This window comes from Pseudopodoces humilis, chromosome 15, assembly GCF_049639895.1.
Source record: "Pseudopodoces humilis isolate 2021_Gansu_Grassland_sample_001 chromosome 15, ASM4963989v1, whole genome shotgun sequence".
Classification (NCBI taxonomy): Eukaryota; Metazoa; Chordata; class Aves; order Passeriformes; family Paridae; genus Pseudopodoces; species Pseudopodoces humilis.
The window spans coordinates 8,892,631-8,910,394 of NC_142214.1; the positions used below are offsets into that span (position 1 = coordinate 8,892,631).

Sequence of the window (17,764 nt, forward strand, 5' to 3'; positions counted from 1 at the left end):
GTGGGATTCTGATGGTACTAGGTGTTCCTCTTGATGCAGCCTAACAGACACCTGTCATACTCACAGAGGATGCAGGAATACAGATAATGCTTCTCTGATGGCTTTGAGTTCCTATTTAGAAAAGGCCTGCTCCATTCACTTTATTTGAAACCTTTCAAAATTAATGTCTAAGTCACATTAAGTACAAGAAACTTGATTTTGCTTGCGCTGAAATCAATGGAAAATACATCATCAGCTCCATTAGTCACACTCCATGAGCAGAGCTAAAGTAGATCCTTTTTTTCACTCAGGAGGTCTCTGATCTTTTAAAAGTTCTGGCTGGTTGGTAGTTCTTGCAGGAGGCAAACTGTACTTAAGAATACTGGAGGAAGTATTCTGTCCCTTAAACAGCATGAAGCTCTACATACACAAGAAATTTTCAGAAGTATCTAAGGTAAGGTAGGAATTCAACTGTTACTAAAATTTTGATTTTGAAAATTTATTTCCACATTTTGCTTCTTCATAAGCACAACAATCCAAATAAATAACTCCTCTGGATACTAATTGTACATCCTTTCCACCAGCAGCAAAGTCCTGGTTGGGCTAATGGGAACCAAATCAGAGAAGAGAAGAGTTTACATTTGGGATTCCAAATTTCCTACTCATGTGTTGACAGTGCTGACCATTTCCTAAACAGTAGGACCTGGCTTTCTGAGCAGCAGAAAGCTTTCCTTAAATATCAGCACTAGTCAGAGCTTTTTGTGATGTTCAAGTCATGGAACACCAGAATATGCCTATAAATGCTACCTCTGGAGGAGAGGAAACAGTCACTGGATGTCAGGAAACTAGGCCAGTTCTGGGGAAGAGGTAGCACACAAAAACTTGTAATTCTGCTGTAAGCACCACAAAGACTGCAAATTCTAGTAAATGAGTAGCAGAGCAACTTGTGAAGTTCTGAATTTTGACCAAAGGCTGCTGGGCTTCCAAGGCTAGGATAATGCAATGAATAGAAATCCAGAAGTCCAGAAAACCAGCCTTTCAAAGGAAGATCTCATCTGAGCAAAAATCTTGGCCTGTTTATATTTCATCTCTCATTTTGCACCTAAAACCATAAGACAAGGCTGGCCTGTAACAGAATCCTCTTTAAAAGTTATGGTATTTTAATCACACATACACACACAAAATTAGCTGCAACTGACATCAGAGCCTCTGTGTTGGTGCAAACATCCTGAGCCAGTCACTTACTGTAGTAAGGGAGAAAGCTAATTTTGTAGAAGCTGTAGATTCAGAAATGGTTAACAGCTCTAGAAATAACTACTACAGGGAGCAGCACAGAGGTGCTCTCAAGTATCTCTAATACAACAGCTCTGGGTGCTGCTGGATTACACAGGGGAAGAAAGGGGCCAGGCCTCTCTAGACAGCATCTCTTACTGTGCCAGCTATAGAATCTGCAATGGAAAAGCCACAGGTCTGACACAGTGGTGCATTTCTTATCTACTTAGGCAGTATCTGCAATCAATAGCTTTCAGCTAGAAGATGCTTTTATAGCTGAAGGACTGGCTTATCTGTATCTAGCTGGAGCGTGGCTCTGAGGTTTGGCACCACACTGAGTAAGCAGGGAGGGAGAAACTGCAGCCCAGCAGAAGCCTTGGAAGAGGTAATGTGTGTCACCAAGTGAGTCACACTCTTCCCCTGCATCTTTAATATAGAGAAACACAGCTAAGTGCTCAGGAGAGGGGCCATCCAGCTTCTGTGTTCACCTGAGGATGAACTGACTCTACCTAAATTATTCTTGATACATGTTTATCTGTTCAACACATCTGGCCATGGAAACTGCACACTCTCCATATGCAAGCCACACTCTTCTGCACCTCACTGCTCTTATTGTTAGAAAGTATTTCCTAACATCTAAGCTAAACATCCCCTGGTGCATTTTAAGTTCATGCTGGCCATAAAGACTAGTCTTGTTGTCTGCAGAAAATTTAGCTCTCTTTCCTAGACTAAACAACTCCACTCCTATCTATTTCCTGGCTGACTGGAGATCTAGAAGACCTGACCTTTTTTGCTGCTCTTTTCTGGACACTCTCCAACTTCAACTGCTATTCTTTAGTACTGATCTTGGCCAGTAATAAATCACCAGACTGTTTATATGCCATTTCATGAACTGGCAGTGGAGATAAGAGTTCCTCACTTGCTTTCTCTGCTGAGCGAACAAGCCATTATGTTGACTTATACAAAAACCACAGTCTGAATAGGCCTTATATAAAGTGTGCTGATTATAAAAATGGTGTCTCTCTTCCCCCATCACCTGCCACCCACACCACTTACTGGTGCAAACTGTAGCCAGTATGTAAAGAAAAAGAATACCTGCTGCTGCAGACACACTGGTCTTCATTTGTGTTTTCTTGTCCTGAGAGCTGGAAGGCATATTCTTCTTCAGTGTGCTCTCACTAGCACAGATCTCTTGCTGCAAATGAGAAGAGAAGAAAAAAATGCAACTGACTGCCAGCCATGGGCACTCATAAAGCTCACCCTGGAAACCTCTCAAACCTGGCTGTGGAAATGCAGCAAAAGCCAGGCAAGGATGGTTGGGAGCATCCTGTAGGAGGGAGGGAGAATGCAGTGAGGAAGTTAATGCAGCTCAAAGCAGCTACATAAATTTGCTCTGGGCAATAAGAAAGCTCTGAAAATGGTCAGGTTTGAGCAGTGCAAAGGAACATATAGGATGATCTAGCTCTGAAACAAATCCCTGTGACAGTGTAGTCACAGGCATTTGCTCACTTGCATAAGTCTCAGTGTTTTAGAGGCCAGGCCAGCAAAGCTCTCTTTGAGTAGTGCTCACAACACACCTCCCATGAAGACAATATTAAACAGTTTGCAAAAGTACCCAGGTGACCTGGGGCAGGATTCACACCCATGCAACATTACTTGGTACTCTACCTCCCCTTGATCCACTTTGGCCAGAGCTTTGTCTTCATCTTTATGTTCTTTGGCAAGAGGATGGTCCTGGAAACCCTTTTGTTTTAGCTTTGCCATGGAGACCCAAGCTGGTTCAGAGGAAGCAGTTTCCAAATATGGAGAGACTTTTTCTACGAAAAGAAGCATTGCTGAAGTAAAGAAGGGATTTAGGTCAAGTCAGCCTAAAGCTAGTGCTTCACATTTTAAATCCTTCAGCATCTATAATTCTCTTTGAACATGGTGGAGATAAAATTACCTTCCCTGATGATTTTGTCCTTGGCATTAACTGTTCTTTCTGTTTATTCTGGAGTTTTTGACCCAACTGTACTTCTGTCTAAGTCAATGGCAGATGTCCCACTGAGATCATTGTGAACTGGATTTTGCCTTTGAAACAACATTTTTCCATTGCAGATTAAATGAGTACTACAATAATGTTTTTTTTCATGTAGGCAGTAAAATACAGACTCCCTTGTCACTTTTAAAATACTTTAAATTAAATCATTGTTAGGAAAAAAATAATCACACCTAATGCAACTCCTAGTTAAGATCTGAGCAGCTACAGTCTGAATTTTTAACTACAAAACTGCAGCACCTTTTAAAAAGCTGTGTTAAAACTCCAACTGTATGTACAAATACCTTGTACCAGAAATGTTTCAGAGGCATGTAAACTATTATTCTGTTGTTATTCTTGCTAGAACACACCCTTCATTAAGATAAGACAAGAATTCTCTTGACTGGCCAAACCATCAAACCAATTAAATTATAGTGGTGATAAACTCAAAGCTGAATTTGGTTCTTAGCCAAGAGGATTTTCTTTTCTTTGTGCCACTCTGCCAAGGCCGTTTTCATGACCACTGTTTTCTACAATGTTTGGATACAAATACAGCATAAATACCTGAAGGTTTATAACCATTTTGCTTCTTTGCCACTTCTTCTGATCTTGCCTTGGCAGGATTTTTGTCTTCTAGGAGATCTGGCTTTTTAACAACAGATTTTGTGTTGCCAGGAAGGCTTGGAGGTGGCTTCCCAGTGCCCATCAATTTCTGATCCTCTCTGACTGAAGCAGAAGAAGTGATTGGAACAGCTGAGGGGATCAGCTTTGGAGGTTCTACACGGCCTTCATTCTGGTATTTTAGTAAAGATGATGTTCTTCTTAGTCTGACCCCAAATGGATTCTCAAAGTTTTGTGTTTTATGGTCAGCCCACTCCATAAAAGAATTCAAATGCAGATCTCTGTCCTTACAATCTCGATCAAATCTGTCTGTGTTGTTTTTTGCTGATTCCTGAGTAACCGCATCAAAACATGTATGCTCTTTTGTCATTCCTTCAAAGAACTCGGGTCTTATAGGGGATGTTGGAGAACTTCTGGAATAGGAATCTTCCTTTGAATTTGAACCTCCTGAGAGAGACCTTTGCCATGCTGTTGCAATGGTAAATCTGACTGGTTTAGCAGAAGCAGTCTTCAGGGGACTTTTTACATTTTCATCTGATGATTGATTGGCTTCTCCTGTTTTTCTGTGAGAAACTGTACTGCTTATCTGGTACTCCTTACTGTCAGCACCAGAAGATATATTACTCTTCACACCAGCTAAACTTGAAGAGGCAAGACAGCCAATAGAAAGCTTTTCAGAAATGTATGATGCACTGGCCTGTTGATTGCCTTGGTTACCCTTTGAAACAGGAACAATATCTTCTTTAAAACATACTTCCAATTTACTGCAAGGTACCACACAAACTGCTTCTGAGACAGGTGCAGCAGTGTCTATTTTTTTTCCTACACTGTCCTTGGATAACCGAAATTCCATAATTTCACATGTTTCTTTGTCATTTTTTGCTACTGAACTCTTTTCAGACCTCAAAACAGCCACTGTCTTGAAGTCAGAGCAAGACTCTGAATCAGCTACTGCAACTTGTGGAGTGCTCAGTGCAGTATCTGAGACAGCATGGTTGGAATGATTCCCAGTAGTACCAAAGCAGAGCTCTTCTTTGCCAGTAAACAGTGGATCCCCCTCTTCCTGGGCTTTAATGTTTGGATCCACAGAATTCACTGAGGAACTTTGTGAAACATCTGGCAGTATGTCCATGCCCACTGTTTCCACACCACTGCTAAACAAGTCAGCTGCTGATGTGTCCGGAGCCACAACAGCTCCTCCTTCAAGTTGTTGCAGTTCTGGAAGTGCAGGTACCTCAGGACTGGTACTTTGCAGCTGTACTTTTGATTCATTTGCAGACTCATTTGCAGAACACAACACTTTTGCACTGTGGGGTTCTTCCAGGTTTACCAGAGAAGTCTCAGGCCTGAGAAGGGGTGTGGCTCCTTTATAGCGATAGTCCACACTAGGAAGGCACCCATCCTCTTGCAGCAAAGCACAGGGGTCTTCTACCCCAGGTATGGCATCACAAGAGTCAGGAACAGCATCAGTGGGAGTTCTTACACCTGGCATCTGCTTAAAACCACCTCCCTTTGCACAGTGTCCCACCTGGGCTGATAATCCTATATTAAACAGAGGAAAAGAGTGTGTACTTAAAGGTTACAATTCAGGCACCATCTGTATGCATTCCAGATTGTGCAGTCTTTTAATAAGAATGTCCCATGTCTGGCTACTGCTAACTGATAAATAAGCCTGTTCAGAGCCTATTTCGAAATGGGCTAAGCGAGAGACTCATTAGGTTTTAGTTTGAACATACCTAATACAGAAAATGACTGAAAGTTGCTGTCTGTTTCAGTGTACCACTTTAGCTGCTGTTTAGCTGTTTCCTGTGCATACCCATAGTTGTAAGACTACTAGCCAGATTTTCCTAGACAATTCTGCATGCGTGTGCCTATAAAAGCCATCTACAATGATAGGGAAAATTTTCTCTGGGTGAGTGGCAAAGGAGGATCCAGTAAACAGAAGCCAATCAAAGTCACCCAACACACACAACATATAATGCCGAGGTTTAGGTTTTTCTGAGGAATTCAGTTTCACATTCATTGAGGTCCAGCCAGCTGTGTAGGGCAGGTGCTTCTGAACATGGTGCTTTCACCTCATGTGTTTTTTAATGCTGCTCTCAAAGTTCATCACTTCAGCATCACTTTGCTGAGTGTACTCAACTTTTTCCATCACAACAATTTAGCAGCCAGGATTGGTTTTATGTTATAGAAGCAAAAGATGCCTAGTTTGAAAGGACTTACAATTCAAACAGGTCCTGTCAGTGTTATGCAGAAGAGTTCAAGCACCCAAAGTAACAATACCTATGTCTTCATTACCTTCCCAATCGCTTTCATCTTTGTCACTCTCAAGTAATTCTGTTGAATTTCCCTTCCTTTCTGGAGTTGCAGGAAGACATGCTTCATTTTCCAGCTGTTCCACATAAAGAAGTGAAGATGCCTTAATTAAAGAATCATTCACAAAAATGTATTTTATACACATGCATTTCTATCAATACTCAAATCATAGACACAAAACCTCTGTCCTGTAATTAACCAGCACTGTGGGTAATGTACTACTCCAGTTAAGAACTAATTTGTAAAAATAGACTTAGGCCTCTTTAAAACTGACATTTAGCTTTTTAAACACCTGAAGTGTTTTTACAGATGAAGCATAACCCACAAATTTTGGCTAAATAATAAAAACCAAAAATTGCACTTTTCTTTAGCTCCCATGGTATTGAAGTTTTCAGAGGCTTTTTTGGTTGGTTGGTGCAAAAGAGGTGTTTTCCCTTCTCCCAATGGAAAAAGTAAAGGAGCATGGATTGGAAAGAAAAAAGAAATGTAAATATTTAAAATAATAATTAAAAACTCACACTCATTTCCTTCTGCTCAGTGATTCTTTTCCAGAAAACACCTACCTGGAGAGGTAGCTGATGCTTGTTGGTGAAACCTTTCTGTTTCCGAGGGTTGATGGCAATCCTGTGCCTGGCTGCTGAGGTGTCCAGGCAGCCAAGGGGACTGGCAGGGATGGTAAAATCAACAGGAAGGAAACTGCTGCCTCGTGAGATGGGGGTCCCCTGAGTGGTGGAGGATGAAGGACTGATGGGCCTGGAGGAAGCTTCAGAAGGTATCTGTAAAACAGAAATACAATGTTGTAAATATTTTGCTTTACTTCTCCACATCTCTGGAATATTTCCTTTGTTAGTTCATTCCATTTCAGAAGCTTGAAATGGCTATAGTTTTGGACATAAATCCTCATTTTAAAATGCATGTCTAAAGTCATCTCTGCAGAGCAATTACTCCGTTCTGTGTGTCCATCTGTACATAACACAGAAGGAGAAATACCTGTCTGTGCTGCAGTGAGAGCCTCAGCTTGTCCCCACCCCAGCTGTTACCTGCAAACCCGTTTGCAATATGTGCACACACCGGCAGGAGACACTGCTGCTGTTTATAAAGCTGCCTTTTCATCCCGTAACGTGACCCACTGCAGAAATACATTATTAAAAAGCCACAGAAGTAGCACGGATGCTTGCTCCTCATTATGTCTAAGAAAGCTGCCAAAGCCACTTTTCTCTTTCAATATTTTCAGGAAAATCAAACACTTCCCACTACATCAGAAGCACCTTCCAGAGAGTGATGTGGATCTCATCCTCATAGCAAAGCTGCTCTGGGGAACTGAGCAGCAGTAACCTTAGACTGTGCTATCAAAATAAAGGGTTTACAGAAATGTTTGTAGAAAAACGCCTAAATGTGAATTTGAGTAGTTTTGCTACTGTTTTGAAACGCAGACCAAACTTTCTGGAACACTTGCAAAATGTCCCTGATGTGCCAAAGAAGCTTCATTCATAAAGCTGGGTGACACAGCCATTGCACTGTGCCTGCATTCACAATTTAGTTTTATTTAAACTTAGGCTGTAACACAGCATTTCAAACAGGTATGCTGATGAAATTTTAAAGATCATGAAAACATCTTCCCATCTACAAAAACTGTCAAGGTACATCAAAAAATATGATCTCTTCAAATTTTTCCAATCTGGTCAAGGACAGTGTTGTTCTGAGAGCAGAACCTGCTGCTTCTCAAGATCGTTTATCATCCAAAGAAAATTTCAAATTAAAACACACCCTTTCCTGTGGAATACCTGGCATCAGGAAAGGGTGGTCCTGCAATCATTTCCCATGATAAGAGAGATGGAGGGCATTGCTCACAAGCCACTGCTGGTGGGAAGGTGTGATTATTTGGTATGGGGGCCCTGGGACATGGGAAGCAGAATTGAAGCACATTGCCTGGTCCAATTTTTTGTGTAACTTTAGAGATTCATATTGTGTCACAGAGCTGCCTCTGTGCTGTTCATACAACCCACTTACCAGTAGATTTCTGCCTGTCTTTATTTCTTATTCAAAACCCAGAAAAGTACATTTTCAGTATCATTTGGCTCACTCTGGACTCTCAAAAGAATTGTTTCCTAGGATACACTGTACCCAGAACAAATTTTAAAAAACAAAATTACTGTACTGGCTCCATATAGACTCCACATATGCCATCTCAGAGAATTATATTAGCAGGAAAAGGAGCTATTTACCTGTTCATCTTCACTGTCTGTCCCGCCTAAACTCAAAGAGCTATGACGCTGAACAGGGTTGGAGGACTGTGGGACAAAATGAGGAAGAGGGTAAGTCAAGGGAAGTATCACACTGAATTATCTTGAGCTGGGTGTCCAGTGCTAATTATGAGAACACACAAGAGGAAAAATAAAGGAAGGGTCACTGGGTCCCTGCCTTACACTGTAGGTTTAACTTCTTCATTGGCATCAAACATAAAGTAGGGGAGATTTCTTCTGCATTGAGATTCACCAGGAAGGCTGACCACAGGAGGCAGTATATTTTATAAGGTTCTTTTTGGTTATTGTTTTAAAATCATCAGATTTACAAATTCTCAGAAGTTCACTGATGTCTAAAATCATGCATTTGCTAATGATAGAGGTGAGAGTCCTGGCCTACATAAAAGCATGGAAAATTGTACCCAGAAAGGGTATTTGTAGGGTCAATTTCTAGGTATACCTCAGAGTGAAAAGTCCACAATCCATCTAGGTAATTTCTTCTGGTTCTAACTGATCTGGACCATCATGTTTTATCACAAGCAAACAAAAAGGTCTTCCCCTTCTCTAGGCAGATTTCATCTTTTCTGTACAGATGTTCACCAAGGTGACATGACAATTATACCTTGTTTGGCGAATCTGTCAGAACTTCATGAAGGGTTGAAATTTCAGGAGGACTTCTAGGTAAACCATCATCTTCAGAAACAGCACCTGCATCTTCCAGCTTTTTCCCAGTTATAACAAGAGGATGTGATCCAAGCCTGATGTTCTGCTGCAGCTGAAGCTGTGGTTGAAATATAGAATATAAACTTTCAATGGTACAATTTAAAGGAGTTGTTCTGGACATTGTAACCCAGATGCTCCTATTAGATATGCAGAATCCTTTAGTTAACAGAAAAACTTGAAGTAGAAGACTATTCATATAAAACAGCCATTAATAAAATTTTATCCAGCTACATTCATCAAGGACCCATCATTAAAACTGGTGTTGGTATAAACTTAAAATCAAAATCAGTTTTATTCAGTAATTTACCAAAATAAGTCAGAAATTTCAGCATTCCAGAAAACTTACTACAGTTTAACTCCATTTAAATTAAAACTTCCAAAATTCTAGATTTAATTCTTTAGTCACATAAATTTAAATATTTAGTCACACAAAGTATTTATTGCCAGCCAGTATTCCCAATCCCATAGTCACCTTTCCCTCACAAAGCCCTTCCAAATTTAAAAGCTTGTTACAATCCTCTCCCACACAAGTACCTGAGTCACGAGTTTTATACAATACCAAATTAATTTCATTTCTGGTCCACCCTAATGAATTGCTTGGTAATTTTCCCCATCATCACATCTGGGTTGTGTCTACAGTAAGAACGGTAACAGCAGCCAGGAACAACTTTGTAAAGGAGAATGGGGATTCCTTTCCAGGACTGCACAAAATAATGCTCTGGCCCTGACCCTGAAAAATACAACAAAGTCTGCAAATTCATAATCAGCCAGATGTTCCCTCAAACTAAAATGTTCAGATCTCAGGAAACACCATTACTAAAATTCTTGGCTTAAGTCTGTCAGCTGTGGCAAAGCTGGAACAGAAACAAGGTCTGAACAAAAACTTTGTCCTTCAACTGAAAACATCTCAACAGAATATTCCCAAGATAAACATGCAGATTTATTTTTTCTGTTTCTTTACTTATTAAACCATATTGGGTAATTTTAAGCCTATTTTTGTGTTCTCCTGCAATCTACACATTCATTTACACCTCTGTAAAATAAACCTAAATAGTTGCAATTCTTATTCAGAAATATTAATTTGCAATAAAATTCCTACAGATCTAGCTGCCACACAGGGTAGCACAATGTCTAGAACACCAGTCCCCCAGTTCAAACATCTTTCTTTTGCAACTTATGGGCAATATATTGCAATACTGTAATACATGGGCAATGTAAGTGCAAACATACAATATAAGCACTTAATGGGAAGGAAAAGACAGAAAGTCTATTTTGCTTTGGTCTCTTCACAACTGCCTGTCTTACATTTATTAAATTTATTACATGCAAAGACATGGCATATTAGACAGAAAAGTGGTATTGAGGAAAGTGAATTTGCATTCTGTCATCTACTGGTAGAAGTTAATTTACATTGCTAAGAAAGTAACTGCTTTTATTAGTGCTTGGCTTTTATTCTGACGAGAGTCAAGCTCACAGAAAAAGCCTGTCTGTTATAGCTACAAAAATAATGCTGGCAGTATTACATTACTATGCAGGATGATGGATGAGGAGAGGGCACAGTGGACTGCAAACAGCATGAAAAGAGCTTTTCCCCCTCCACAATGTTCAGTAATATATGAATGTGATTTCTTCTGTTACTCCTTTTGCTGTACAAAAAACAGCTTCGCCTGTTTTGCAGTCTTAGAGAGGAACAAGTCCCTCTGTGCATCTTCTATTACTTAACATGTGACTCAATTGTCTTTTGCAACATGAAGCTGACACTGAGCAAAGGAAGAATTTCAATGACCTTTGGCTCCTTTATCAACCATTTGTATTCAGTCTCTGGAAAAACCTTAAACTTTTATCTGAGTGTTCCAAGCTGGGAAGTGAGTGAAACGCAATTAATATAATCAACAGTCCACAAGGGAGTTGTCAAGGAGGGTTCAGTATTGCCTTGGAAGAAGGAAATGACCCAGCAGAATGCAGTATCTTTTGCTGGCAGAGATCAAAAGAATAATTATATAAATAAAGCTGTCAGAGTATCCTGACATATCCATCATCCCACACACACAGGCAATGGTACTACCATGTATAGTGAAAACATCTGAGCCAGAACTGCCAGAAAGAGTGACACAAATAATATTTAAAAAGTAACAGTGTAAGGGACACACTGCAGTGTACAAGAATGGCCTTAAACCAAAAGCAGTAGCTATGAAGTAAAGGATATAAATCCCATTAGAAGAAGACACACTTAACAAGGAAAGTTTCCAAGAGTTCAGAGGCAGAATAGATCCAAAAGTAGCAAATTTATCTTTGGACACTTCATTCAGCAAAATCCTAAGGCACACTGCAAAGGAATCAAGTGACAGACTTTCCTGGGAGACAGCTGACAAAAAGCAGCACTACTGATGAAGGGATGATGTTCTCACCTGCAAAGTTTTCACTCTTCCAGGTATGTTTTCCTGAGACAAGATGTCACCTGTCACATTTCCTGGTGCAGACTCAAAAATGAAGACGCTGTCATGGGACAAGGCTTTGTTTCCCATGCTACCCTTGGGCCTGGAAAGGAAGGAAGGACGAGTGATCAGTGCATTCCCCAGACCACTTCACCAGGGCAGAAGGATGATAAAGGGGCCAGAGTGGGATGCATCATGCTTAACTTCAGATTCGTGCATGTTTAAGATAGTCACTGTTTGCTTCTTTTGCACTCACAAGGGAGGAGAAACACATGTGATCAAACACAGAATTCCCTTTACAATGCACTCAGCATCTGCATGGAACACACAGGTCAGTCTGCAGACTAGAGAGGGAGTCCAGCGTGATTAAGTCCGATGTTAGGAGTTAGGTGGATGCAAACCACCCTAAGAAAGGTCTCCAGTGCAGAAAGAGACAACATGAGCCCCCTGTCCTCCTTCGGTGGCAGTGTGCCTAGCATGAGACATTCAGGATACAACTTCTGCAGCCCCGTGTGTGTCACACCTGCCAAAAATGATGGTTTGTTTTTTTCCCTTCTTGCAAATGTGGGCAGAAAAATTAACTTTGATATATTAACAAACTTGATTCAAATCCTCTCATGTCCAGCAATAAAATCAGTTGCATTCACCTGTATCCTAACTATGATCAGATCCCAAGCATATTAAAAAATGTAGATGGGACAATGTCCATGGCTACCAATGGCCAGGTTAAAGTACCTAGGCAAGATATTCCTGAACTGTTTCTGCGCTCAAAGTGTGTTCACCCAGTGAAGCAATGATGAGTTCCCACAACAGCTGAGTTGCAATTAACTGAGATTGATTGGGCTTGGGTATTAATTGATGCAGAGCAAATTTTGCACTTGAGTGGCACAACAAGGAAGGCTCCAAATCATTTATTAACCAAGTTCCACCAGCATAGGCACATACTATTTGTACATTACTTTGTCCAAAAGACAACAGGGATAGCCTCTACCAGGATCTCATCCTAGTCTTGAACTGGAAAACATCACAGAATATTCTCTCATTGATGGCCATGACACTATTAGCAAATACAGATTACAAGGATTCCTTGGCTCAGATGCTGTGCCAGCAATGCTTTACCCCTGAAAGTTTGACTCTGGGGAACAGAGGATGATTAGGAGCACAACTCTGACAAGTAAAACTCAGTATGTCAAAGATCTGCAAGGAAATCAAATAGAAGGGGTCTCTGCTATTTGCCTAACCATAGATTCTCTCTCTATTTAGAAGAAAGCCGTGAAAGACTGTGAACATTCATTAAGTAAATATACTACGTAAAAAAAAACCACAAATTACTCTTTTTCCTCCTGCATCTTCTTTACATCTCCAGAGACACCTCCTCTAGCTGCTAACTAAGCCTTTTATTCCCCCAAGGTTGTAGTCAGTCAGTCTACAGTTATACACAGCCTCACATTAGGGCAAAATAAATTTGCTCTAAGTTTATGTTGTGTCAAAGGGAATCAGAGATGTTTCTGTCACCGTCCAGGTCAGAGTTTGTGCTTCCTCCCATTACGTGTCATGGTTAATGTCTGTGTTTGTCTACAGGACAGCAGTTCTACAGATAAGCAAGGCATTTGCCTTACTTCATCATTAATGAAGCCATCCCATCCTTTTGTGATTTTGATCCTTTGGTCCTTTGATTTTATAGTCCTTTTCAGCATGAGAGGTACTCCATATGGGCAAGACATAATTTTACTGCATTAAGAAAAACAGTCATGCAGCTTTTATTTACTGTAATGTATATTCACTATTAGTTGGCATATTTTATTGCCAAGAATAATTTATTTATTTAAAATTGCAAAGAATAAATGTGCATTAGGATATATTTACCTTTCTAATTGGGGAATTCTTTACCCGTAAGGGCTGAGGTCTTCTTGTTCTTGAGACTGCCAGTACAAAATCTCTCTCTTTCTTCCTTTCTCTGCATATGTATCATATGTGTTTGCAAGAGAATTACTGTATTTTCTTCTGGCAGTCACCAAAAAAGCATAGGATTAAATATAGAATTAACTGCAGCTTTAGTACAGATCAGTCTTACGTGCAAACTCCTCTGTAATTCCAGGCAGTATTTATATTTATATTTATATTTATATTTATATTTATATTTATATTTATATTTATATTTATATTTATATTTATATTTATATTTATATTTATATTTATATTTCTGCTGAGGCTAAAGATACACTAACTAAAGCCCAGATGTTTCAGCCATTGTATGTCCACATTGACTTCCCTATACAAATGCTCAACTTACTCATGTGTATCAACATCCACGCTTCCCATCAAATCAGAGGAAATGATGGACTCTACAGGCAGCCACAAGGTTCATAAACCCATCATGGCTTGTTCCATCTTCCATTTCTTGTTGCTGCAACCCCACTCCTTTTATTAGTGTTTGAAGCAGGGGGACAAATAGTGATGGTAATTGGTGATCTCTCCCTGTCCTTCTCTTGATCCACAAATCTTTTAATGAACTTTTCTCTCCCATGTCCAGCTGAAGATGGGAGTGACAGAGAAGCTTTGGTGGGCACCTGGTGTCCAGCAGGGCCAGCCTACCACACATGTTTTAAGAAAGAAGAAAAAAGGAAACCAGTGGTTCTGCCTAAAGAAGCAGCAAACAGCAGCATTGTTCCAGAATTGAGTTTTGTATTCTGCATGCCAGAAATTGCAAAGCTCAGGGTCCTGCTATAAACCCTTCAAAAGTTGTACTTCCAGTGGCCTTCAGCATCAGGTTTTATAAAGGATTATGTAGTTCAGTCTCTTCAGGTACTTATAATGAGTGTTTATGTAGAGTCTCTATATGTCAGGGTTTTCAAATAGTACAAACATACCCCTAAGCTTTTTGGATAGTTCCTCTTATCCTATCTCTAAGGAGGAAAAAAAAAAAAAAGGGGTTTTACTCACTTTCTGATCTCTGATCTTGCAAAACAGTTCATAATCACTGGAGGATAGAACTGAGGTAAACAGCAGTTGGACTTGAAATACTTGGTTAAGGGCAAGAGAAAGAGTTCTCACCCACAGTACCTCTGGAGCAGACAGCTGATTTTAAGCCAGATACCTCCTATGATCTGATGGGGCAAGCTCAGATGTTCCTAAACTTTTTGGACTGGGCTGACTCAAATTTCCCTTGCCCGAGGAGACTGGTTGTGCGATCACTTAATCTGTTGCTGTTGTGCTAACAAACAAAATACATAGATTGTTGTTTCATTCCCAAATCATTTCCATGACACACAGAGCAAGTGGAGAAAGGCGGGGCAAGGAGGAACAAGCACCCATGAGAAAGTAATATCTACAAGTTTTCCACCAAGGAAATGCAGTGTCCAGCTCCACCAAATGCCTTGTTTGATGGTGCCACTGGCAGCAGTGCTGATTTCAGCATGTCCCACTCCAGCCACCTATTCATGCCCTCTGCTAGTGTCACCTCCATCCAGTATCTCCTCCAGCAAAACTCTGCAAACCTTTGGACATGGCCAGTGTTTTGTCACACTTTGTGTGTGTTGGCTCCACAACCCACGGCCTAGAGCAACCCAGAGAGAGAGACCTGGCTGAGGGGCTAACAGGGGAGGATGAGGAGGGTGGGGAGCTGGAGAACAGCCAAATTACAGGTTACCTGATACCATTCCGTGACACCCCTGGAAACCATGCTCAGAGGGCTGTTCCAGGCCAGAGTCAGTTAGAGATTTGCAACAGAGGTGTTGTGTAGTTTGATGGTCTAAAGATTGTTAGTGAAGCAGTGTTTGCAGAGCAAGCTGATAGCTTGTATTACACTGACTGAGAAAACGACATGGATTTGGACTAACACCCTTCAGTAAGCTGAGAAAGGTTCTTAAGGGCTTGCAAACCTCACTTATGTAGCACAGCCCTCTAAGGGTGGCTGACACAAAACCAAGGGCCTTCAGTTGTTATCTATGCCTAAAGGGCTAGGTAAGAAAATTAAAGAAGCAATCACACACTGATAATTTCTGATAATATACCAGAAATACTTTTCTCTTTACTGCAGCCATGACAGAGGGCATCGCCGATGCTGAAAACCAACCACACAGCTTCACACTTCTCTGTACTAGCAGTACTCAGTTATCATCCTCTTCTTGTAAAGTTGCTGCTGATCAGACCTTCCTAGACAGATTTCAAATACCAAAAACAATCAAAGCAATCTGCAGCCTTAGACTAAGAGGTCGGATCACCCCTGCCCCAGGCTGCCCTCCCCCTCCTTTCCAGGCTGACTCTTCAAGCACTAGCAAAGAAAGAGGAAATTCCTGGAATTCCTTCATCAGCATTTGGGCTTGTTTTGCACAAACTTGGACAGAAGTTGCTCCTAAGGGGCCAACTCATGCTTTCATCCCACTGCTGTGAGAGGTCCACTTTTATTTATTTTCCTTCCCCGCCAGCTTACCCAGCCTCCCTCGGTGAATGAAGTGCAGTAGTGTGGAGCACAGCAACGCTGACATCGCTGCTGGACTGGCAAGGTTTTAAATTACTCTCTCCCCTGGGAGGTGGAGGTTCTTTCCTTTTCTTCTTGGCAAAGAAGTTCTTGAAAGTCTGAAATTTGGATTTTTTCTTTCCTGCAACATGAAAAAAATGAAAAATTTTGAAAGTTGGTGGTATTGATTAGCTTGGATAATGTTATCTCTTAAATTCTGGAGGAAGCTTCAAAGCTAAAGCAGCCAATTCAGTTTCAGTCAGCTTCTTTGTAAATAATTCAGTGCTGGAGTCCAGTGAAAGGTGAAGCTTCAATCCTTACATCTGGTTCTTATAAAGCAACGCTGGCATTAAGCTGACAATAGCGGTGCCTACCTAGGTTCCAGTCTCTGCAAAAATATACTTTCTATAGAGACTGTATCTGTCTACAACTGAACAATGATCATACTTGGTATATTTTCAATAAAAATTGCTGTCAATGTCTTTAGATACTAACGTTCTTTACCTAGTTTAATTCTGCTTACTCTTTACTCAGTGCTCTAAGGAGACAACACCTGAAGGACATTCAACATTGGCAAAATGATTAAAACTGGAAAAATAATTTATAAACTCTAAAACCAAAATATCTGTTTCCACATTAAACAACTGTCCCAAAATAAAACCATCAACTCCTCCAGGGACAAAGAAGCAAACTTAAATTAAGACACTGTCTTGCAGGACATGAAAACCCCAAACATAGTAGCCCTAAGAACACAATTAGAAAACTATTAATTTGTTTTCAGATTTTCCATAGTCCAAATGAAAATACAAAAAGAACAAAAAAACCTCCACCATGAAACATCACTTATCTTTTTAATAAGATCTAAGATATTTCAACATCCTTATACATATTTTCTTTCAGCACAAGTATTGCATTTTGTCCCTGACCCTTACACTGAGGGGTCACTTTAAGTGGTTTGGGCCAAACTATTGTACTAAGACCCCTGTGATTGACTTAAATACATACTCAGAGCAATAACATCATTGCATATCTGAGCCAGCTTCATTGTTCAATTAATACTTTACAGCAGTTGGCATAATACATGCCCACAGCTGGAGGATTCTTTCATAAGCAAGGCATTATTTCAACACAATAATTGTCTTCTCCCAGCAATGATTTAGTTGGTGATGCTGTGTCTCAACGTGTGCCCTGTACATGTAGGGATCTCTGCCAACAGGCCTTATCTGGGCTGAAACTGTGCCACCACACAGCTGCATCAGACAGTGGCCACTTTGAGAAATAAACAATGATGCTGAGATCTACTCCCCCTGTCTCCTCCCTGCTCCCCAGCCCAGTGCCAGCACCACGTGCCAAGACACACAAGGACGCTGCCACGGTGGCCGGCACGGCCTGTGACACAGCTACCCTGTGCAGGGCCACCAAAGACCTGCACGTTGCTTTCCAAGTGACCTGGGCTGTTTCTGAGATCAAAGCAGCTTTCAAACCATGGAAAGTGAATTCTCACTGGAGTCCCACAATGACAATGGGATATGGCTGCTCTTAGGGCGGGTTTATCAGTGGAAGGCCTTTTTATCTTCCACCGCTGCAAATCAGGAAATAAGTGAATGAGACAGTCACAGAAAACATTCAGGTTGTATTGCTGTGGCCCAGACAACAGAGCTAATCCCAAGGGTTTGGGATTTGTTAAGACTCCCACAGA

General features: G+C 40.8%; 1 protein-coding gene across 5 annotated transcripts in view; it reads right to left on the reverse strand.

Moving 5' to 3' along the window:
- Nucleotides 1–17,764, reverse strand: part of KIAA1210 (KIAA1210 ortholog) — a 40,568-nt gene that overhangs the window by 2,921 nt on the left and 19,883 nt on the right. For 3 of the 5 annotated variants that reach the window (XM_088062838.1, XM_088062841.1, XM_088062842.1), the window contains exons 3-11: nt 16,039–16,207; nt 11,580–11,709; nt 9,071–9,229; nt 8,431–8,496; nt 6,769–6,981; nt 6,188–6,308; nt 3,833–5,431; nt 2,920–3,086; nt 2,347–2,446 (exon numbers count right to left, since the gene is read on the reverse strand). In XM_088062838.1, the coding sequence (XP_087918964.1) occupies nt 2,347–2,446; nt 2,920–3,086; nt 3,833–5,431; nt 6,188–6,308; nt 6,769–6,981; nt 8,431–8,496; nt 9,071–9,229; nt 11,580–11,709; nt 16,039–16,207 (2,724 nt within the window). The remainder of the gene's footprint in view (nt 1–2,346; nt 2,447–2,919; nt 3,087–3,832; nt 5,432–6,187; nt 6,309–6,768; nt 6,982–8,430; nt 8,497–9,070; nt 9,230–11,579; nt 11,710–16,038; nt 16,208–17,764) is intronic. The other 2 variants (XM_088062840.1, XM_088062839.1) reach the window with 2 other exon arrangements.